Genomic DNA, 22,822 nt, shown 5'->3' on the forward strand with positions numbered 1-22,822 from the left:
CCCCCCACCCCGAAGGTCTGTTCCGACTCTGCGTTTATGATTCTTTCTAGGCAAAATTTTCTTGACTTTCATCGTGGTCTCCCTACTTGACCTTCCAGCCTGTCCCCTGTCCCCCTGGAGACTCGCTCTCACATAGCAACTGGTTAGACTGTTACTCTTTTTAAAATTCAGTGAACTCTCTTGTGTCCCTTACCCCGCCCCCGGCGGGTTCTGAGCCCATTCCCTGTATTTAGTCTGGGTGAGCTCATTTCTGTCTGTGTCTGTCCTGGAAAGACGGTCCCTAGAACTGAAATGTGGGCTTCAAGACTGGTCCAACCCGTGCAGAGCAGGGAGTCCCAGTCCAGTCCTGCTCGGGCACTTGGCTTCCGGCGACAAAGCCTGACTTGCTGGAGTCAGCTCTGCAGGGAAGGGACTTCTCCTTGGTCACTGCTGAACCCACTGGGCCCGGAATTCCATGGGCATACAGCAGGTGCTCACGAGGTATTTGCTGAATGGATGCATGGAGGAAGGAGTCCGTGGCCCTGGCGTGCACCCCTCTCCCTGACCTCCGTCCCTCCTGAGGCCCAGCCCACAGACGGGGAAGCAGGCCACCTTGCAGACTGCTCTCTGAGCCCTTGCAGCAGACGAAGGAGGAGTCCCCTCCCCAGAAACATTCTTCCTTCCGTCGGGCAGCCGACCCCCCTGTGGCCACCCTTCCCATTAATCAGGGTGTCCCCAGTCTGTCTCCGCGCAGAGCGGCTCACTGAGGGTCTGACGCGGAGGGTGGCCGCTGTCCTCACTGGCATCTCCTGCCCTCGAGAGCCTTGATTCGCGGGCTGTGTCACCTGCCAAATCTGCGCGTGGGAAGAACTCGCGTCAAGCGGTTCTTCCCAAACACGTTGTTGAGAGAGCACGTGGGCAGATGTTACTGGACCAGGCCTATGTTGAGCTGACATTGATTGATTCAGAGGGTTTGTGAGTTTGCTATTCATTTTTACAGTGACATCGTTAAAATAATTAGCATTAAAAATGTGTGTGTGTGTGTGTGTGTATGTGTGTGGTGATACATATGTATGCTAATTAAATGAGTGTAAAAATCAGGCAAACATAAAATTTACAAAGTTTGTAAAAAAAAATGGGATGGTTAAAAACAAAAACCTTTCAAAGCATTCAAACATAATTTTAAATGTGTTGGAATACGCCGCTTTTCTTCTGGAATTCCAAGTCCTTGCCTTCCCAAGCCTATTTGTGTGAGACGGTACTGGAAATTTATAAGACAGAGACCACTGGATCCATTGTTTCCACAAATGTATCCTTCTTAGGGAAATATTACCATTTGCAGCAACATGGATGGATCCTGAGAGTACTACGCTAACTGAAAAAGTAGGATGTAAAAGGACAAGAACTCATGATTTCCCTTACACATAGGATATAAAACAGAAAAGCAATAGCCCAGGGCATGTGGCTCAGTGGATGGAGTGTCGTCCCGTAGACTGAGAGGTCCCGGTTCGATTCCCAGTCAGGGTACAATAGATGCAGTATGTGTAGGCAGAACACGTCCGTTGGGGTCCAGGGCTCTTTCATTGGTTTTAGCTTGATGGCCAAAAAATACTCGGCAGGTGTGTCCGGGCGACTGAATTATTCCGCATCTGTGTTCTCAGAGCGCTAATCAGGTTGTCCCAGCAGTGAGAGCACTTGGTCCAGGAATTACGGGAAAGACTGTAATGGTCACTGTATCCTTTGTGGTCCTGTCATGTTCTTCCATTTAGGTGTTTCTTCTACTCTAGCTTATGGCTCTATGAAGTATCAAGACTGACCTTTTTTTATTTATTTTTTTTTTTTTTATGAATTTTTATTTATTTTTTTGTTACAGATATTTTACCTTTTTACCCCATTGGCACCCCCCACCCCACCCCCTCCACCCTGTCCCCGGCTTAGTTGTCCATGTCCATTGGTCATGCATACATGCATATAAGTTCTGTGGTTTATCTCTTCCCACCCCCCCACCCCCCATCCCCTCTTCTGAGGGATGTCAGTCTGTGCCCTACTTCCATGTGTCTGGGTCTACTGTATTCCTCAGACTGTTATGTTCATTATATTCCGTATATAAGTGAGATCATGTGGTATTTGTCTTTTTCTGCTTGGCTTCTTTCACTTAGGATAATACTTTCCAGGTCCCTCCATGTCGTCTCAAAGGATAAGAGATCTTTCTTTCTTACCGCTGCATAGTACTCCATTGTGTATATGTACCACAGCTTTTTGATCCATTCGTCTACTGGTGGACACTTGGGCTGTTTCCAGATCTTAGCTATTGTAAATAGTGCTGCTATGAACATGGGGGTACATATATTCTTCCTGATTGGTGTTTCAGGCTTCTTAGGGTATATTCCCAGCAGTGGGATCACTGGGTCAAATGGAAGTTCAATTTTTAATTTTTTGAGGTAGCACCATATTGTTTTCCATAGCGGCTGCACCAGTCTGCATTCCCACCAGCAGTGTATTAGAGTTCCCTTTTCTCCACACCCTCGCCAACACTTGTTGTTTGATGATTTGTTGATGGCGGCCATTCTGACAGGTGTGAGGTGATACCTCATTGTTGTTTTAATTTGCATCTCTCGGATGATTAGTGATGTTGAGCATTTCTTCATATGTCTCTTGGCCATTTGTATGTCCTGTTTGGAGAGGTGTCTATTCAGCTCCTCTGCCCATTTTTTAATTGGGTTCTTTGTCTTCCTTTTGTGGAGTTGTGTGAGCTCTCTGTATATATTGGAAATTAACCCCTTATCTGATACATCATTGGCAATGATGTTCTCCCATACAGTGGGTTGCCTTTCCATTTTGATGATCGTTTCTTTTGCTGTGCAGAAGCTTTTTAGTTTGATGTAGTCCCATGTGTTCATTTTCTCCTTTATTTCTGTTGCCTTAGGTGATGTATCAGTGAAAATTCTGCTCCGTATGATGTCCGAAATTTTGTTGCCTACATTTTCTTCTAGAATTTTTATGGATTCACGGGTCACATTTAAGTCTTTTATCCATTTTGAGTTTATTTTTGTGTATGGTGTAAGTTGGTGGTCGAGTTTCATTTTTTTGCATGTAGCTGTCCAATTTTCCCAACACCATTTATTAAAGAGGCTGTCTTTACTCCACTGTATGCTCTTGCCACCTTTGTCAAATATTAATTGAGCGTATTGCCTTGGGTCCATTTCTGGGTTTTCAGTTCTGTTCCACTGGTCTATATGCCTGTTCTTGTGCCAGTACCAGGCTGTTTTGGTTACAGTCGCTTTGTAGTATAACCTGATATCTGGTAATGTGATCCCTCCAACTTTGTTCTTCTTTTCAAGATTGCTGTGGCTATTCGGGGTCTTTTTTGGTTCCATATGAACTTTTGAAGTATTTGTTCTAGTTCTATGAAATATGTCGTTGGTATTTTGATGGGGATTGCATTGAATCTATAGATTGCTTTGGGTAGTATGGACATTTTAATTATGTTAATTCTTCCAATCCATGAACAGGGTATGTTCTTCCACTTTTTTATATCTTCCTCTATTTCTTTTTTCAATGACCTGTAGTTTTCTGCAAATAGGTCCTTTACTTCTTTGGTTAAGTTTATTCCTAGGTATCGTAATTTTTTTGGAGCGATGGTAAATGGGATTGTTTTTTCAGTTTCTCTTTCTGTGAGTTCATCATTGATGTACAAGAATGCCGTCGATTTCTTGACGTTAATTTTGTATCCTGCTACTTTGCCAAATTCATTTATTAAGTCTAATAGATTTTTGATGGAGTCTTTAGGGTTTTCTATGTACAATATCATGTCATCTGCAAATAATGACAGTTTCACTTCCTCCTTTCCAATTTGGATCCCTTTTATTTTTTCTTCATGTCTGATTGCTGTGGCTAAGACTTCCAGTACAATGTTAAACAAGAGTGGCGAAAGTGGACATCCCTGTCTTGTTCCTGTTCTTAATGGAAATGTTTTTAGTTTCTGTCCATTGAGTATGATGTTGGCTGTAGGTCTTTCATATATGGCCTTTATTATGTCGAGATATGATCCCTCTATTCCTACATTGCTGAGCGTTTTTATCAGAAATGGATGCTGGATTTTGTCGAATGCTTTTTCAGCATCTATTGATATGATCATGTGGTTTTTATTCTTCATTTTGTTTATGTGGTGTATCACGTTTATTGATTTGCGAATATTGTACCAGCCTTGCATCCCTGGAATGAATCCCACTTGGTCATGGTGAATAATTTTTTTGATGTATTTCTGGATCCGATTTGCTAGTATTTTGTTCAGGATTTTGGCATCTATGTTCATCAGGGATATTGGCCTGTAGTTTTCTTTCTTCGTAGTGTCTTTTTCTGGTTTTGGAATTAGAATTATGCTGGCCTCATAGAACGTGTTTGGAAGTCTTCCTTCTTCTTGAATTTTTTGAAATAGTTTGAGGAGAATGGGTGTTAGTTCTTTTTTGAATGTTCGGTAAAACTCCCCCGTGAAACCATCTGGGCCTGGGCTTTTGTTTGCTGGGAGAGTCTTGATTACCTCTTCAATTTCCTTAGTTGTTATTGGTCTATTCAAGTTTTCTATCTCTTCCGGGAATAGTTTTGGGAGACTGTGTGTTTCTAGAAATTTGTCCATTTCGCTGAGATTGTCGAATTTGTTGCCATATAGTTGTTCATAGTAGTTGTTAACGATCTTTTGTATTTCCGTGGTGTTGGTTGTTACTTCTCCTCTTTCATTTCTGATTTTGTGTATTTGGGTTCTCTCTCTTTGTTTCTTGGTGAGTCTAGCTAAGGGTCCATCAATCTTGTTTATCTTTTCAAAAAACCAGCTCTTTGTTTCATTGATCCTTTGAATTGTTTTTTTGGTCTCTATGTCATTTATTTCTGCTCTGATCTTTACTATTTCCTTCCTTCTACTTGCTCTGGGGTTTTCTTTTTGTTTGCTTTCTAATTCTTTAAGTTGTGAGGTTAGACAGTCAATTAGAAATTTTTCTTGTTTTTTGAGGTAGGCCTGTAGTGCTATGAACTTCCCTCTCAGAACTGCTTTTGCTGCATCCCATAGATTTTGTGTTGTTGTGTGTTCATTTTCATTGGTTTCCAGGAAGTTTTTGATTTCTTCCTTGATCTCCTCGGTGACCCATTCATTGTTTAATAACATGCTATTTAGCCTCCATGTGTTGAAATGTCTTTGCATGTTCTTGTTGCAGTTGATTTCTAGTTTCATGCCATTGTGATCTGAGAAGATGCTTGATATGATTTCAATCTTCTTGAACTTGTAGAGATTTAGTTTGTGTCCTATCATGTGGTCTATCTTTGAGAATGTCCCATGTGCACTTGAGAAGAATGTGTATTCTGTAGTTTTGGGGTGTAATTCTCTGTAGATATCTATTAAATCCATTTGGTCTAGTGCTTCATTTAGAGTCTCTGTTTCCTTGCTAATTTTTTGCCTAGAGGATCTATCCAGTGCTGTCAACGGGGTGTTGAAGTCCCCAGCTATGATTGTATTGTTGTCGATTTCTCCTTGGAAGTCCTCCAGAAGATTTTTAATATATTTTGGTGCTCCTATATTGGGTGCATATATGTTTATCAAGGTTATATCTTCCTGTTGGATAGATCCTTTCAATATTATGTAGTGGCCGTCTTTGTCTCTAGTTATGGTCTTCATTTTGAAATCTATTTTATCAGATATGAGAATTGCTACCCCAGCTTTTTTTTGCTTTCCATTTGCTTGGAAAATTTTTTTCCATCCCTTCACTTTCAACCTATGTGAGTCTTTTGTTGAGAGATGGGTCTCTTGTAAACAACATATAGATGAGTCATGCTTTCTTATCCAATCAGCTACTCTGTGTCTCTTTATGGGAGCATTCAGTCCATTTACGTTTAAGGTGATTATTGATATGTACTTATTTATTGCCATTTTTGTTAAGTGTGGTTCTATTTTTGTTCCCATTTCTACTGCTAATTACAGCAGTCCTTTTAACATTTCTTGCAGTGCTGGTTTGGTGCTAATGTATTCCCTTAGCTTTTTTTTTGTCTGGGAAGCTCTTTATTTGATCTTCTATTTTGAATGATAGCCTTGCTGGGTAGAGTAGTCTTGGATTCAGATTCTTGTTTTTCATGACTTTGATTACTTCATGCCATTCCCTTCTGGCCTGTAGTGTTTCTTGTGAGAAGTCAGCTGAGAGCCTTATGGGGTTCCCTTTGTAGGTAACCTGTTGCTTATCTCTTGCTGCTTTTAGGATTCTCTCTTTGTCTTTAATTTGTGGCATTTTAATTACTATGTGTCTTGGTGTGGGCCTGTTTGGGTTCTTCTTACTTGGGACTCTCTGTGCTTCTTGAACTTGAATGCCTTCTTCCTTCACCAAATTAGGGAAGTTTTCTCTCACTATTTTTTTGAATATATTCTCTATCCCTTGCTCCTTTTCTTCTTCTTCGGGGACTCCTATGATGCGAATATTATTACGTTTCCAGTTGTCCCATAGTTCTCTTAAGCTGTCTTCCTGTTTTTTAATAGTTTTTTCCTTTTGTTTTTCTGATTGGTTGATTTTTTCTACCCTGTCTTCTAATTCGCTGATCCGGTCCTCAGCTTCCCCTACTCTGCTTTTTAAACCTTCCAATGTGTTTTTCATTTCGGATATGTCATTTTTTATCTCTTCTTGTTGGTTTTTAATTTCCATTTGGCTTATTTTCAGTGTCTCTATGTCCTTACTCATGCTGTTCAGCTTCCTCAAGATCATGGCTCTGAATTCTAGCTCTGTTAACATGCCTAATTGCTCCACATTGATCTCATCTTCGGTGGAGGTGGTTTGCTCTTTCATTTGGCTTCTGTTTCTGTGTTTCACCATTTTAGCTATCACTCTGGGCTTTGGAGCCTGTCAAGTTCTCCCTGTGGGTGTTGGTGTTCTGCTGTTTGTGGCTCCCTCTCCTGTGTTTAGATGAGCGAGGGAGGACCCGCGTTGAACACCACTGTCAAGTCTTACTTTCCTGGTTAAAGTTGCCAGCCCAGGAAACGTACTGTTATCCTCTAGCTTTTTGCCTGGAAGCTAGCAGTCTAGGTTAATTGATGAGTTTTGGGTTGTCAGTTGATTGAAAAACTCCCTCTGGTGCTCAGCCAAGGGGCTTTCACGAGGGTGGGGCAGATGCTGGTCCTTAGTGAGCCTCAATTAACACTTCAATGGCCCACAGGGTGGGGTTGGATCTCCGAGGGAGGGGCTGCTGCCTCTCTCAGAGCCCTGGGAAGAAGCAATGTGGCCACCGTCCTGAGTGGCTGCACTCAGCCAAAGCTCCGAGAGCCCTCCAAACCCCGAGTGTCCCGACACAGTTCCAGTCCAGTCTGCCCTCCCTCTGCCGGAGCCCAAGGTGAGTGGCTGTGGCTGTTTTAGCCTCAGTCCCGGCTGCGCTGTGGGGCCGCCTGGGAGTGTAACCCGCGGGCGCCGCTTATAGCTAAGGCCGCTGCCGAGCTGCTGACCGTGGGCTCCCAGCCCCGTCTCGCGCCTTCGCAAGCCTACCGGGATGGAGTCAGTGTCCCTCGTTGTATGGTCCTCGCAAGCTGCTTTTCTGTTGGTTTTTCCCGTCGATTTGTCTGTGTTATAGTTGTAATTCCAGTTTGGTTCTGGGAGACGGTCTGTGTAGCTCCGTTCACTCCGCCGCCATTTTTCGGTCTCTACCTTTTTTTATTTTTTAAAGACTGATTTTTTTTTTTTTGCGCTACCCTGCCAGGCTGCCGTCTTGTCATCACACCTCATAAGAAATGAGGGAAATACTGAAAAATGGTGAAACTTGACCACACCTTTCCACTCCACCCCGGTTCTCGCCTCGTGAACACGCACGTTGGGGGTTGCTAGTCCGCGAGGCTGGCCTGGGCCGTTCTGGGTGCTGGCCCTGAGGGTCGGACCTGGTGTAAAAGCATAGAGAACCGAGTTCACTCTGTGTGCGTGCTGTAACTGTGTTTTACGAACTGCAGCTTCTCCTTCACAGAGAACTTGACTACACTTCCGAGTTTATGTAAGACGGTCTCATTTCCCCCCCCGCTAGGCGAAATGAGGAACGACTTATACATCACCATCGAGAGGGGGGAGTTCGAGAAGGGGGGCAAGAGCGTCGCCAGGAACGTGGAAGTCACGATGCTCATCGTGGAGAGCAGTGGGCAGACCTTGAAGGTACGATCCCGTCTGGTTAGGCAGATCCGTGCCGTTGACGTGGGTTCATCCGCGACACGATTTTGGGGCACAAGGCAGCCAGAGGCCGTGTGGTATAACGGTCGACTCAGTGGTATCGGCACTTCCCTTAGCAGTTACCCTGCAAATACGGTATTTCCTACGTCATGCTGTTCGCCCCTTTCATCTCCATGGTTCTGGGGAGGAAGACTTCCTTTTGGCAGTTGGTAAAAACAAGGGCAAGAAACAAAAAAAGACACACCTTTAATCCTATGTGTTTTCATTTCGACCAAAATAAGGGGTGAAGATTGGGGTGCATGTAACTGGGGAGATGGTCCCGGGTCCCCCTGTGTGAGCCCGGGCCGCGTGGGCTTCCCAGGGGGCCCAGCCTGGGGTTCCCCAGCCGAGGTCCAGACCGCCTGGGACTTGACCTTCCCGCTGTGCAGACAGTGGCCCATCTTGGCCACGTTGCCGAGGTCCACCCTTGGCCCGGGGGGCCCGGAGACTGGCCTCAGGGTGAATCAGCGCAGCCAGTTTGCAGGAACAAGCCCTGGGCAGCCCAGCCCGTGGGCTGAGTGCCGTGGGGGACGCTCTCGGCGCCCCCAGAGTCGCCTTTCAGTGGAGCCGTCTGTAAGGCCTGTTTTCTCTGCCAGGACTTCATCTCCTTTGGCTCTGGAGAGCCCCCAGCCAGTGAATACCACTCCTTCGTCCTCTACCACAGCAACAGCCCCCGCTGGGCCGAGCTGCTCAAGCTCCCGGTTCCCGTGGACAAGTTCAGGGGCGCGCACGTCCGCTTTGAGTTTCGGCATTGCTCCAGTGAGTGTTTGCTGGGGCGCTCTGCGGGGCTGGGGGGCCGGCGCAGCTGGCTGGACACGGGGCGCTCACGTGCAGAATGTGTGTGATAACCAGAGACCCCCCGGGAGGGGGCCCGCGGAGTCCAGCGAGCTCAGTGGGTCACTTAGTCACGAGGAACCAATAACTCCTATGGAAACGGAGAGGGGAAAACATATCTGCGGAACTCTACAGCGTTCTCCTTAAATGGATACTCTTATTAAAATAGTCCATCACTTTTATGGTCTGGAAACAGTAGACAGAGGAGGAGACGCGGAAAGCTGGCCTGGTGAGGGTGGTCGTGAGTAGTCCTGGCCCACTGCCCCGTAGCTGTCCTTCCAAGTGCTCATCCAGCTGACAGCTCAGGGGACCCACCAGGACTTTCCTGGGCTTGTGAAGTCACTAGGGAGGCCTCTGACTGGCTCAGATTTATGTCTGCTTTGCATCGATCTGCATCACTGGCAGCCTCAGGCAGTATTCAGATGAGAAGCAAGTAAGGTCAGTCCAAGTGGGCCTTAGAGCCCACTCCTTTTACAGATCTGAGAAATCCAAGACGTCGGTGTTACAGGGTTTAAATGGCCAGTTCTGGACGTCTCTATTTTTATTCCTTTGCATTCACTACCACCCTCTCCAGTCCCCCACTCTGCCCCCACCAGCCCCTGTCCAGGGACCTCCCGGTGTTGCCCGAGGCACTGAAGTGTGTCTTAGACACGGCCAGGAGCAGCAGGCTCCCGTGCAGTCTGGAAGGGGTGGCGGCATGGCCCGGAGGTGCGGTGACCTCACCTGAGTGCTGTGTCATTCACCCGAGGTGTGGGGACAGAAGGACTTTGTTCCTGGGACTACAGCGTGTTTCTGACTTGGCTCAGGGAGCTCCATACCGTGCTTGTGTGGGTGTTTCAGAACATAGGGAGAAGGCTATTGGGTCTCACCGTTTTCCAACCCCCAGAAGGGTTTCATGGGTGGGACCGGAGTGGGGGACCATAAAGGACCAGGAATCATGCCATCCCTCGCATTCCACTGCTCTTGTTGTGAATTCCCAGTTGGATTCCATACAAGCTTTGAGCTTTCGGGTGAGAAAAAGACAAAGGAAAATAAAGGCAAAATGGGGAAAAGAGAGAAAGAGCATTTGGAGGAAATTATTATACTCAGAACTTGGAAAGTGGAATAAAGGCTATTTTTAGTAAAGCCTGTTAGATCTCTACCCTTTGTCCTTGAACTTCAAACATGTTCACACGTTTGTGTGTGTGTCTTTTAATGTTCATAAAAAAGTCCCCAAATCTCATAAACTATGAAGAGTCAATGAAGTAATTTTATTGCATGAGCTTCTAAATATTTCTCTGTGTGCATATATATTAATGTATTCAAAAACTATCACTTATTCTTGAGACAAATATTGGTGGAACATCTGTCATGTGTCAAGCACTTTACTGGGCACTGAAGATACATCAGTGGGCACATCCACATCCCTCCCCTCACAGAGCTTTCATTCTAGCGAGGACAGGCGGGCGGACAGTGCGTGCGAACAGATGCACGCGCGTGTCTGAACCGAGCTGTGTAAGCAGGCGCACAGCTAGCGAGTGAGTCTTCTCTCTCTGTTCCTCTCAGCGAAGGAGAAAGGCGAGAAGAAGCTGTTCGGTTTCTCTTTCATCCCCCTGATGCAGGAGGACGGCAGGACCCTCCCGGATGGCACGCACGAGCTCATCGTGCACAAGGTGAGGCCGAGCAGGGGTCAGTCGTAGGCAGGGGTGGGTGATGGACAGGGGTCGGCCATGGGCAGAGGTTGGCGATGGGCAGGGGCCAGGCAATGGGCAGGGGTCAGCCGTTGGGCAGGGGTCAACGGGCTGGTCGTGGGCAGTGGTCGGCCAGGGGCAGAGGCCGGCTGTGGGCAGGGGCAGCCGTGGGCAGGGGTTGACAGGCTGGCCATGGGCAGGGGTCGGCCAGGGGCAGGGGCAGCTGTGGGCAGGGGCAACCGGGGGCAGGGGTCGGCCGTGGGCAGGGGCAGCTGTGGGCAGGGGTGACAGGCTGGCCATGGGCAGGGGTCGGCCAGGGGCAGGGGCAGCTGTGGGCAGGGGCAACCGGGGGCAGGGGTCGGCCGTGGGCAGGGGCAGCTGTGGGCAGGGGCAACCGGGGGCAGGGGTCGGCCGTGGGCAGGGGTCGGCCGTGGGCAGGGGTCGACGGGCTGGCCGTGGGCAGGGGTCGGCTGTGGGCAGGGGCAGCTGTGGGCAGGGGCAACCGGGGGCAGGGGTCGGCCGTGGGCAGGGGTTGATGGGCTGGCCGTGAGCAGGGGCAGCCGTGGGCAGGGGTCGGCCGTGGGCAGGGGTCGGCCGTGGGCAGGGGTCGACGGGCTGGCCGTGGGCAGGGACTGTGCAATGGACTGCGTCACTAGCTCGCTGTCCGGCCGTCACTCTGAGGGAGACCATCGTGACTGGAACTGGTGTCCGTCTGGAACACTGCGGCCGGGAGAGTGTTTTTCCAAAGTACTGTTTCTATGTTCTGTGTCGAGTTCTAAGCCGTATTTTAAAGATGCTGTCTTTTTCATCTTAATTCGAGTGTGGGTGTTCGGGAAGCTCTGTAGGTTGACCGTAAAGTCCTTCCCCTGCTGTGACAGGACGAAGTGGGCCTTACAGGTGTTTCTGTGTGTGGCTGACACAGGCTCTCCCCTGGCGCCCCGTCCCCGCCCCCGGTGGTCAGCGGGGTCGCCGCCGCATCTCCCTGCGCGACGCCCTCAGCAAGCAGGGAAGCGGCTGCTCTCTGACCAGTCGAGTGATTCTTTCTGTGTGTTGCATCAAAGACGATCATACCGACATTGGGAATAAAGTATACTGTGGTAGGAAGATTTACAAAACGGTATTCTCAGACATTACCTGAGAATACTAGTAAGTACGAGGTGTAGGCTAAAAACACCAGTCACTGTGAAACACAGGATTGCAGCACCGTTTTCTCCACGATACTTCTCCTGTGCGGCCTCCATCTCTGGAACCAGGAGCCATTCCAGGCTCTCACCTGGCCAGCTGGTCCTCTGACCCGGGTCTTGTCTCACCCTCGGTCCCACCCAGACATTAGGGTGACCCACCACGGGACACGTCTAACCAGGACCCTTCCCAGTCTAAACACACTGAAAAGCTCCCCATGATGGAGCTGTCCCATGCCGGGCTCCCGCCTCCCCGGCACCCCTTCCTGTCCTTAACCCGATGCCACAGCCTCTCCAGTTCCTCCTGGTTCCATACCCTGCCTGCCGGTCCCCTCCCCCCACAGCCAAGCCACAGCCTGTTTCAGGAGAAGCCCCCCCCCATGCAGTGAGGGTTTGCGGAGCGGATGGCGAGCGCGACCCGAGCTGTCGTCGCCTGGGCCGCTGCTCATAGGTGCCGGCAGCGCGCAGGGCAGTTCTGCTGGGCTGTGCGCGGGTGCGCGTGGCTGACCGGCTGACCGCAGACGGCAGGCATTGTAGGTCCAGGAAGGCTACGGACGCATCGGAAGCTTCCGCCCCGCAGAAAACCCTCCGAGCCTCAGGGTCACGGTTGTCTGTGGGCTCTTGAGGGGGGCGGTGTGCTCGCGCAGCGCAGCCGCTCTGTGGGGCGTCCCCTGGATGGCTTGGTGCTGAGCCCACGCGTCGGTTGTCCACGGAAGGCCCCAGGAGGTCATGAATCAAAAACCATGTTACGGTCACTGCGCGGCTCCTTCCTCTGCACGACCGGGAGGCACACAGCTGGTTGGCAGTGGCAGCTTTGAACTTCATTGTTTTTTAAAAGTGGGAAAGAAAAGAGAGAGAGAGAGTGGACTTCAAATCACTGGGTTAAAAAAAACCATAGCCCGTTGGATACGCGGTGCTGAGAGGACGGATGTGGGGAGACGAGAGCTGGGTTCAAATTCCCGACTCAGTGTGAAAAGTAAGACTGTCAGAGTCTTAGAAATGTGAATCCTTGTAAGACTTTGTAAGGATGGCTCAGATGTTAGAAATAACTCCAAAAATGTGTACATTTGGCTACATGAAGTTGAAAACTTTATTGGTAAAACCATCGTAGTCGAGGCTGAAAGACCCTTGACAAACACGGTTCTCAAATTCACCCCGCACCGTCACAGATCGGTAGGAGAAAGACAGATCGGTGAGTGCTACAGACAAGTTACTAAAAAGTAATAAATGCAGATATATAAAAATAAATATATGACTCGTCAAAGAAATGTAAGTTAAAGAACAGGAAATATTTTGATCTGTTACATTGGTACAGATTTTTAAAGCCCAGAATTAGAGAGTAAGATTAAGGGGAAATGAACACTCTCTTGCATTTATAGAGGCAATATGAAGGGTGGTTTGGCAAAACATGGATCCTTTTGAATGTGTATATTCTTTGAGTTAGCCATCCCCTATCTTGGTATTTGTCAGAAGAAGATAATCAGACACGGTGAGCAAAGATGATTCAAGGATGATCATTGCAGATTCCTTAAATATGGAAAATTTGAAAGTCATCTAAATTACCAAGGACATGGGCCTGGTAAAATAGATTAGTTATATCCATGCAATGGCTGAAATACGACATATTTATTGAAATAATGTCTAGTGGAAATTTTTATGTGCATAGAAAAATATTTATGCTGTATTGATAAACCACATTTTATAGAAGCATATATTTATGTTTATAAATAAGTTACATGAATAACCCTAATATGTATGTATTTCCATAGAGAGATGCTTGGAGGGGTACCCTAAAATGTTAACAACTAACTTTAGTTTTATTTCTACATGGCTTATTTTTTTTTTGTTAGCCGTCAAGTATCATTTTACAACAATAAAGCTTTTATTCACTTTGGAAAAATATTGGAAGAGACAGAAGGTTTTATACCGTTTAATTTTGGAGTTCCATCTAACGAAAGACCATTCTTCTGTCATGTAATCTTGACTTTAATGTTTATAATAAGGTTTTGAAGAAACATTAATTGCCTTAGATCTTTTGAAACCCTATTCAGTGTCATTCATTGTCTGACACATGCTGTCTATGAAATCAGGAGTTGATAAGAGGTGGAAAAAGATGCTCTAAGACAGAGTTTAATCTCACTGAGCTTCGTTACTTCACCGCGTCCTGGTGGGATTGTCGTCGTCTTTCACTGTGGGAGGAGTATGTCTGGCTGCCCCCTGCAGCTGTCTGCTGGAAAACAAGTTCAGAAAAGGGACCGAAACAAGGAGCACAAGAGAAAGTCATTTTCCCAACGTCAAGTCTCGTAAAGAGAATGATGTGAGGACCCAGAAAGGAGGGTAGGAAGTGAAGAGCTGTACCCTGAAGTCCTCCTCCTGTCCTATTCCTGTGGCCGATTTTTAGTTTGGAGATACGTTCTTAAACACCTCCAGGTCCAGTGTATATGTATGTATCATAAACAAGCCTTTAAACAGCAAACAGATGGTGATGGTGATGGTGACGGTGCTGATGAGAAGAAGGAGAATACAGTCTACCTTTAAGACATTTGGGTTTTGCAATTCCTCATTGTTGATGAACATCCTCATGACTCAAATGGCCCAACTCAGCCAGGCTGGGGTTTTGCTTATTAGAAAATTGATTCCTTACAGTGGAATTTATTGGCCTCCCAATCTAACTCATCTGAGCAGAAGGGCCCGGTAAGACACCAGCCAAATAGGGGATGACCCTGTCCCCCGGCTGGAGACGGGTTACTTTAATGTGGTGGCCCAGACTGCCAGAGTCTGGGGGGAGCTGTCTACTTTCCCATAATCAGCCTACCCCCTCGGTCAAGGTTGTCTTCTTCTGGCTGATCCGTCCAGTGCCACAACTGCTTGTTTCTTAGTCACATCAACTCCAGAGACCTTTTTCTGTGTTTTGCCTTTCTTGGGTCTTGCTTCACCCCAGCCAGCAGGACCTCCCACTTAGGCGCTGAATAAATACTGGATGGAAGGATGTATGGATGGATGGATGGATGGGTGGGTGGATGGGTGGGTAAGTAGATGGATGGATGGATGCATAAGTAGATGGATGGATAGATGGATGGATGGATGGATGGATGGATGGATGGATGGATGGATGGATAAGTAGATGGATGGATGGATGGATGGGTGGATGGGTAGATGGGTGGATAAGTAGATGGATGGATGGGTGGGTGGGTGGGTGGGTGGATGGATGGGTGGGTGGGTGGGTGGGTGGATGGATGGGTGGGTGGGTGGATGGGTGGATGGATGGATGGGTGGGTGGGTGGATGGGTGGGTGGGTGGATGGATTGGTGGGTGGGTGGATGGATGGATGGGTAAGAGGATGAGTGGATGGATGGATGAGTGGATGGGTGGATGGATGGATTGGTGGGTGGGTGGATGGGTGGGTGGATGGATGGGTGGGTGGGTGGATGGGTGGGTGGGTGGATGGATTGGTGGGTGGGTGGATGGATGGATGGGTAAGAGGATGAGTGGATGGATGGATGAGTGGATGGGTGGATGAGTGGATGGGTGGATGAGTGGATGGGTGGATGGATGGATTGGTGGGTGGGTGGATGGGTGGATGGATGGATGGGTGGATGGATGGATTGGTGGGTGGGTGGATGGATTGGTGGGTGGGTGGGTGGATGGATGGGTAAGTAGATGGATGGATGGATGGATGAGTGGATGGGTGGGTGGATGGATGGATTGGTGGGTGGGTGGATGGGTGGATGGATGGATGGGTGGATGGATGGATTGGTGGGTGGGTGGATGGATTGGTGGGTGGGTGGGTGGATGGATGGGTAAGTAGATGGATGGATGGATGGATGGGTGGATGGGTAGATGGGTGGGTAAGTAGATGGGTGGGTAAGTAGATGGATGAATGGGTGGATGGGTAGATGGGTGGGTGGATGGATGAAATCATCCAGAACCACTTCTAATAAAACATCTTTAATTCCCAATATTCTGTGACCTTCGGCCTTCTAATTTTCTGACCACACCTGTTTTTTCAGTCTTCTCAGGAGACCCACCTGACTTTACTTTCTTCCTTTTCGTACCCAGGGGATCCCTTGGGCCTTAGTTCTGCTGTGCCCACATGGTCAGGGACACCATCCCTGGACCAGTCTGTCAGCCTCGCCCTGCCCTGGGCCCTGCCTGGGGCGTCACTAGGGGAAATCAGACGGTTGTTCCAGGTTCGCATCAGCCGACGGGCACAGAGCAGGACGGTCAGCACTGCAGGCAAACGGATCAGCTCCCCCTCTCAGGGCCCAAGAGAGCTGTTTACAGGGTTTACCGTTCTGCCCGCCCCACCGCTTCCTGTCTGCTGAAGGAGAAAACAGAAGCCACCAGACAGGAACTTCCTTAACTTCCTGTGCTTTCGCCCTCGCCACCTGCAAGCTAGCCGCATCCTTCCCTGCTTCCTGCTTCCTGGCCTGGGGCGGCCGGACTCCCCGCTCCAAGGCCAGGCCCTCTCCCCGCTCCCTGCAGGGCCTTCTTCCCTCCTGCCCCGAGACCCTGCTCCTCAGTGTCCCCCCCCTCCCTCCCTAGAACTATTTCCTCTCTTCTGGCAGTTTTCTCTCAGATTATAAACGGGCCCAAGGCTTTTTCTCTAAAGCCAAACAAATCTTTTTACAATAGCCAGCGTACTGGACCCTTATCCTTCCCCGTCACAGTGAGCCTGCAGGAAAAGGTCAGGTTCTTCATTCTGTCTCCTTCCTCACGTCCTGTTTGTTCCCTGGTCTGCTGCGGCCCCCACCGCCCAGTGGGGTTTCTCCCTCAAAGTCCTCAGTGTCCCCCCAGGGGCTCCAGCCACCGCGCCCTCTCAAATCTGTCCTATGTGACTTCCCTGTGGCGTGTGACCGTGCTGACCACCCCCCCCCCCGGGCAGACCTCATGCTCCTGGGTCTGACCGTTTGTCCTGAGTCCATCCTTCTTCTCCTGGGAGGACTCTCTTCATCGCGCGTTAGGTGGTGTCACGGTGGGTTTTCTCCTTGGATGTCAGAACCGTCTCATCCACGGCCCCGAGTTCCCCTGCCACATCTCTGACGGTGATGGCCAGGTCCGCCTTCCAGCCCAGAACCCTGGCCAGCCTGTGGAGCAGCTCCAGCTAGATTAACCAGGGGCACCTCAAAGTCAGCGTGTCCCAAGCCAAGTTTTCTGTCCGCCTCCGCCCACGGGCGCTGTGACAGACGCCTGTTTGCCCCGACAGCTGACCTTGCCGTTCGTATGGAGACGTCGGTGTGTGACGGGCCGGGTCCACCTCCTTGGTAGGACTTGAGGGGACTGGGACCAGGGGTGAGCAGCAGGGTCACCGGGAGACGTCTTGGGCAGTCGTGGGCTCCTTCGTGTTGAAAAGCCCACGTGCTCGCCACACTCAGCTTCCACGCAGTCCTCTGAGTGCACCTGTGCTTGTTTGTAAAGCTGATTTAGACTCCAGGAGCTTGGCCGGAAAAGGACAGGAAATCCCCGTGTGCCCTCCCCGAGCTGCCCGTGATGCTGACATCTTCCGCAACCGCAGCAGGTTCACTGAGACCACGGGAGCCTTGGGACAGTCCTGTTAACACGAAGCTTCGGGGGGTTCGCAGGCGTCCCCACCGTGGTCATGTTTCTGTGCCAGGAGCTGATGCAGTGAAATCCACAGCACCCCCTGGCCATGTCTTGGCAGCTCGTCATACATGTGCCTCCAGCAGTGTCCTTCTGTGTCTGGCTTCTCCCCATCTCATGCCTTTGCTGCCCTTGCGTGCTTGCTTGGCGAGCCTCGTATTCTTCCCGCTGGAGGTGGAGTGGCCCCTCTCCCAGCCCTGGCGCCCTCCCTGGGCTACAGCCCGGCGCCTTCCACAGCGCGGAGGTGGAGTGGCCCCTCTCCCAGCCCTGGCGCCCTCCCTGGGCTAGAGCCCGGCGCCTTCCACAGCGCCGAGGTGGAGTGGCCCCTCTCCTGAGCCCTGGCGCCCTCCCTGGGCCAGAGCCCGGCGCCTTCCACAGCGCGGAGGTGGAGTGGCCCCTCTCTGAGCCCTGGCGCCCTCCCTGGGCCAGAGCCCGGCGCCTTCCACAGCGCGGAGGTGGAGTGGCCCCTCTCCTGAGCCCTGGCGCCCTCCCTGGGCCAGAGCCCGGCGCCTTCCACAGCGTGGAGGTGGAGTGGCCCCTCTCCGAGCCCTGGCGCCCTCCCTGGGCTAGAACCCGGCGCCTTCCACAGCGCGGAGGTGGAGTGGCCCCTCTCCGAGCCCTGGCGCCCTCCCTGGGCCAGAGCCCGGCGCCTTCCACAGCGCGGAGGTGGAGTGGCCCCTCTCCCAGCCCTGGCGCCCTCCCTGGGCCACAGCCCGGCGCCTTCCACAGTTCGGAGGTGGAGTGGCCCCTCTCCCAGCCCTGGCGCCCTCCCTGGGCCACAGCCCGGCGCCTTCCACAGTTCGGAGGTGGAGTGGCCCCTCTCCCAGCCCTGGCGCCCTCCCTGGGCTACAGCCCGGCGCCTTCCACAGCGCGGAGGTGGAGTGGCCCCTCTCCCAGCCCTGGCGCCCTCCCTGGGCCACAGCCCGGCGCCTTCCACAGTGCGGAGGTCGGTGGTAACAGGAGGGCGGGCGTCAGGCGGGCAGTGCCCTCGGGGACAGGCACTGCGGTTATTTCCGTGTTACGCTCTTAATGCCCCCCCCGAAGGACCGGCACAAAGTGGGAACGTGGTCCGTACTTAGTAACGACATGAAGGGTGGCCAACTGCAGGGCGAGTCCCCAGAAGAAGGTGTTTTGCTGCCACAGTTGCAGTGTGGCTTCCCTTCCCGGGTAGGAGGGGTGCCAGCCGGAGGGTCTGACCCACTGCGCTTCATGTCGTCCTCTGCTTCCCGCAGTGACAGGCCCCTCGGTTTGCCTCAGAGACTCTTTCCGTACAGCGTGCTCTGGAACCAATTGTAGATGTTCGTCTGTTACCCACCCAGCCGGCATTGCTGCGGGCACTCCGTGTGGGGGGCCTGCTTACGATCAAGGGTTCCAGTTCTCCGTCACGTGTCTAAGGCGGCGGTCAGAAATCACGACGCGTCATTCGTCGCTGCACCAAACGCTGGTGACTCTGGGCGAAGAACTGGACGTGGCAAAGTCCAGTTCTGTAAGACCCTGAAATCTTAAAGGACAGAGAGGCTGTGACTTCACTCCAAGTTCAGGGAGCGGAGGGTTGTTCTTGTCTCCCTCTCGAACGCATCATAAATGAGCTTCGTGCCTCTAAGCTGATGGGCACAGATTCCACAGAGAACGGGGACAATGACATTGTTCATCCCCACGACGCAGTAGCCACCCGAGGAGGCTGTGGTCACGTTGACTTGTTCTCCCAGAATGAGCAGCTCAGGTCATTGTTCCCTCATCTGTCTGTGACCTCCACCTACCACGGCAGCAGTAACACCTCAGCGGTGTCCGTGTCTGTCACGGGAACAGAGGACAGACAGCGTGCTGTCTTCTCGTGCACCCATAGTGCCTTGTCCTATGCCTCCATTGGATTTGGTGGGGGAAACGGTCCCCATGTGAAAGCCAAACAGTCGTTTTGAAAGCGTTCCTCAGAACATGAGGGGTCCCCACTTAACCCCCCATCTAATTTAGGGGTTTAGCTGGCTTTTCCTGGGACGACAGAACTACCTGTCCACGACTGGCAGTGTGGTTCTGTATTCCTTGCTCGTTGTGCGTGTCCTCGGAAGAGTCTGCAGAGCCTCTTTGCTTAACCCATGCTGACACCTGCTGTCCCTCTGCAGCCCACGACTCTCCTGCGGGTCCTCCGGCCGAGGGGTGACAGCGCTCGCTGCCTCGCCTGCCGTGCCCCCGAGCTCCTGCGTCGAGCACCGTCCCCTCCCTGCCCTCCCACTCCCGGGCCCCCTGGTGTCAGAGCCCGGACCGCCGTCTCTCTGTGGACCCGTGGGCTCCTCACACAGGAGGTGGTTTTCAGTTCCACAGACCTCTCTGAGCTCCGGGGCCTTTCCCACCAACATGCCGCTTACTGAACAGCGAACTGATTTGGTCCCTCAGCCACGCCCGCCGTTCAGTATGTTATCCTTAAATCGATACACTTTAACTTTGTTGCAGCAAAACTCAAAACTCGGTGAAAACAGTAGTGCAAGGGGAGCTATAAACACGAGCTTGTCCAAACCCTGGCCCTGACACGGGCATCATGACGCTGAATGAACCCACCGGCTCCTGGGGCCAGTTGACACCGGGCTCAGCTGGGCCCGCCGCGGAGGACGCCCTCTGCAGGGCTCCCTCGTGGTGGTGTACATGCTGTGGGTGTGGACACATGCACAGTGACAAATGTCCATTACAGTGTCACACTCGCCTGAAGATCCTCTGGGCTCTGCCTGTCCCCCCCCCCCCCCCCCCCGCCAAGCAACCACTGACCTTTTACTGTCTCCGTAATTTGACCTTTGCAGAGGGTCCTACAGTTGCATCACACAGTCTGCAGCCTTTCGGATTGGCTGCTTTCTCCCAGTAGCATGTCTGAGCTGCACTCATGGTGCACAGCCTCATAGCTCATCCGTGCTCACCGCCGAGCCGCATTCCACGGTGTGCGTGGGCCGCCGTCCATCCGTCATCTCCTGGAGGGCTCCTTGGTTGCTTTATTTTATGTTTATACATGTATAGTTTATAATCTACTCTTTCGGTGAATGCCTCTTCCAATCAGTAGAGGATTAGCTCCTCTAGAACTTAGTGTTTGACTGTCAGAAAAACCCTCTGTGAGCAGATGTGTTTAGATCTGGGGCCATACGTTACACCTGGCTGTCCGTCTCTTAAGTGCCATTTACTCTAGAACAGCGCCTTTGCTCCCACACTGGACCTGAGGAGACAGGGCCAGGCCTCCTGCAGGAGGTGGCCTCTGGGTGGGTCAGGTCGCTGCCCGAGGTGGAGTCCCTTGTCCTTCTGTGTGGTGCACATGGGTCCGAGGCGTGTGGGGTCCGGTTCCGCGTTGCTGATGGGAATGCACGGTGGATGGCGAGGTCGCTCTTTGCACGATCGCGTGGGGGTGAGGACAGCCTGGTCCTCTGGCCAGTAGAAAGGACTTGTCTGTTTTCCGTTGGCACCATGACTGTCCATCTCCTCTACAATTTTCCTGCTGGTTTTAGCATGAAACAACCATCCTTGACTAAAGAAAGAATTGCATCAGGGATCTGAAAGTATGGATTTTTAAATCTGCGATTCTTTTTCCATTTGTTAGCTGGCCTTTTCTGGGAGGGATTCCCCTCACGGAGTGGGGCATTGGATTCCCCCTGAAAGACAGTTTTCTTTGTTTTTTAGTTGCCCATTTTCAAAGGAAAGAGCTGTTTAAAAGCTGCATCAGATGAGATGTTGGAGGAATGGAAGTATTTTTTCCAAAGTTCTATGCTCACCGCAAGTAAGATGTCGTGAGCGCTTGCAACGCATCAGGCCCAGTGCGCGAGGCCTCCTGTGTCCTCCTTCTTGTGACGACACCAGGAGCTTTAGGGGTAGACAGGGACATCCGAGGGGTTCAGTACCCTGGTACAGCCCCTTGAGCGGGGAGCGGCAGCCGGAACACACCCAGTCTGTTCCCGTCCAGAACCCGAGCTGCGTTCCTTCTGTACATTTTCGTGGCGTTTTACTTAAAAGCCAAAATCTACGTGTGATGCTGTTTGGATGTCTTCCGGTTCCTAAACACCGGGAATGGAAACGATGCTCAATAATTCTCACGAGGTCTCTTCCCCCCTCCCCTTTGTCTCTCTGTTTCTAACAGTGTGAAGAAAACACTAATTTTCAGGACACTGCCCGCTACCTCAAACTCCCCTTCTCCAAGGGCATCGTCCACGGGAATAATCCTCAAGCCACAAAGACCACAAAGGAGTCTTTTTGGATCACGTCGTTTCTCTGCTCCACGAAACTCACTCAAAACGGTAACGTCTGACACTCTCTGGTTTGAAAGGCCTGTGACAAAGTGCTGTGGTGGGGTAGGCACAGTCCCACAGAGACATGGTTGATCCCTCTGTGTGATTCCCAGTACAATGGAAGCAACCGTGACCCAGTGGTCCGCTAAATGCATGTCATCTGAGGACTTCATCATTATCCCAGCATTAGCATCTAAGTACCCGGCTCTTCAAATCAACCCTCAAAACCCAGCTGCTTGAAAAACAAACAACAAAAAAGAATAAAATGAAAGACAAAGAACCTCCCCTCCCCCGCCGTCCTCTCCCTGGTTTTATGGCTCCGTAAACAGCCCTAATTGCGGCGGGAGGATAAGGGCTGCTATTTGTTTAATTAGATGGATATTGCCTTTCTGGTCTCGCGTTCCTTTTTTATGTCTGCGAGTGTTTAGCAAGTTATGATTAATGAAGCAGGACCTTCTGGGCAAACTGTCGTGGAAACAGTGTCTGTGATGCAGGGAGCACACGAAACGCGGCGCGTTCTCTGTGGTTGCTGCGTAGAGCTTCCGGTCAGCTCCCTGGCGCCGTGTCAATAGTCAGGGTCATCAGTTCCAGGAAGATCACTCGCAACCAGGTGTCGTGTCTCCTAAAGTGCCCCCTGCCGAGCCATCGGCAGGAGCTTGGTCCTGAGGCCCGGGGTGGCGTCCGTGGCAGGGGATCAGCTTCTTCCCTCGGCGTGGGGCAAAGTGGAGCGGTCAGTGCTGACCAGTGTTAGGGTGCCTCTCAGGTTCTCGTGCAGTTCTGTCTATAGAACCCCGGGGGATTCTTTCAGGTTTATGTTAGTTTTGGTTTTCCTCTTCCAAAGTGTTTTTGGAGAAGCATTTTTTAAAACCCACTGCATAGTTTATTTGGGGGAAATGGGAGAGGAGGTTGTTATCACCAAGTGAAGAGATGTCAGGCCATCTGGACTTGACCTGTGTCTGGTGGCCAATGATGTTCCTTAGCTGAGACCTGCATGGGCAGAACTCTGTGTCGTCTAGAAAGCGTTTACCGAAACTTGAGTATTTTTTAGGGGGCCAGTCTACCCCCGTGGAGGTTATAAAGATTATAAAATC

The 22,822-nt window shown here is 50.9% G+C and overlaps 1 protein-coding gene across 1 annotated transcript in view; it reads left to right on the top strand.

The window, feature by feature from the left end:
* DOCK4 (dedicator of cytokinesis 4) overlaps window positions 1-22,822 on the top strand; it is a 337,471-nt gene that overhangs the window by 206,422 nt on the left and 108,227 nt on the right. The window contains exons 14-17 of the mRNA XM_036247405.1: window positions 8,014-8,138; window positions 8,789-8,951; window positions 10,572-10,678; window positions 21,584-21,740. Of these exons, the coding sequence (XP_036103298.1) occupies window positions 8,014-8,138; window positions 8,789-8,951; window positions 10,572-10,678; window positions 21,584-21,740 (552 nt within the window). The remainder of the gene's footprint in view (window positions 1-8,013; window positions 8,139-8,788; window positions 8,952-10,571; window positions 10,679-21,583; window positions 21,741-22,822) is intronic.

This window comes from Molossus molossus, unplaced genomic scaffold (assembly GCF_014108415.1).
Source record: "Molossus molossus isolate mMolMol1 unplaced genomic scaffold, mMolMol1.p scaffold_m16_p_7, whole genome shotgun sequence".
Lineage (NCBI taxonomy): Eukaryota > Metazoa > Chordata > Mammalia > Chiroptera > Molossidae > Molossus > Molossus molossus.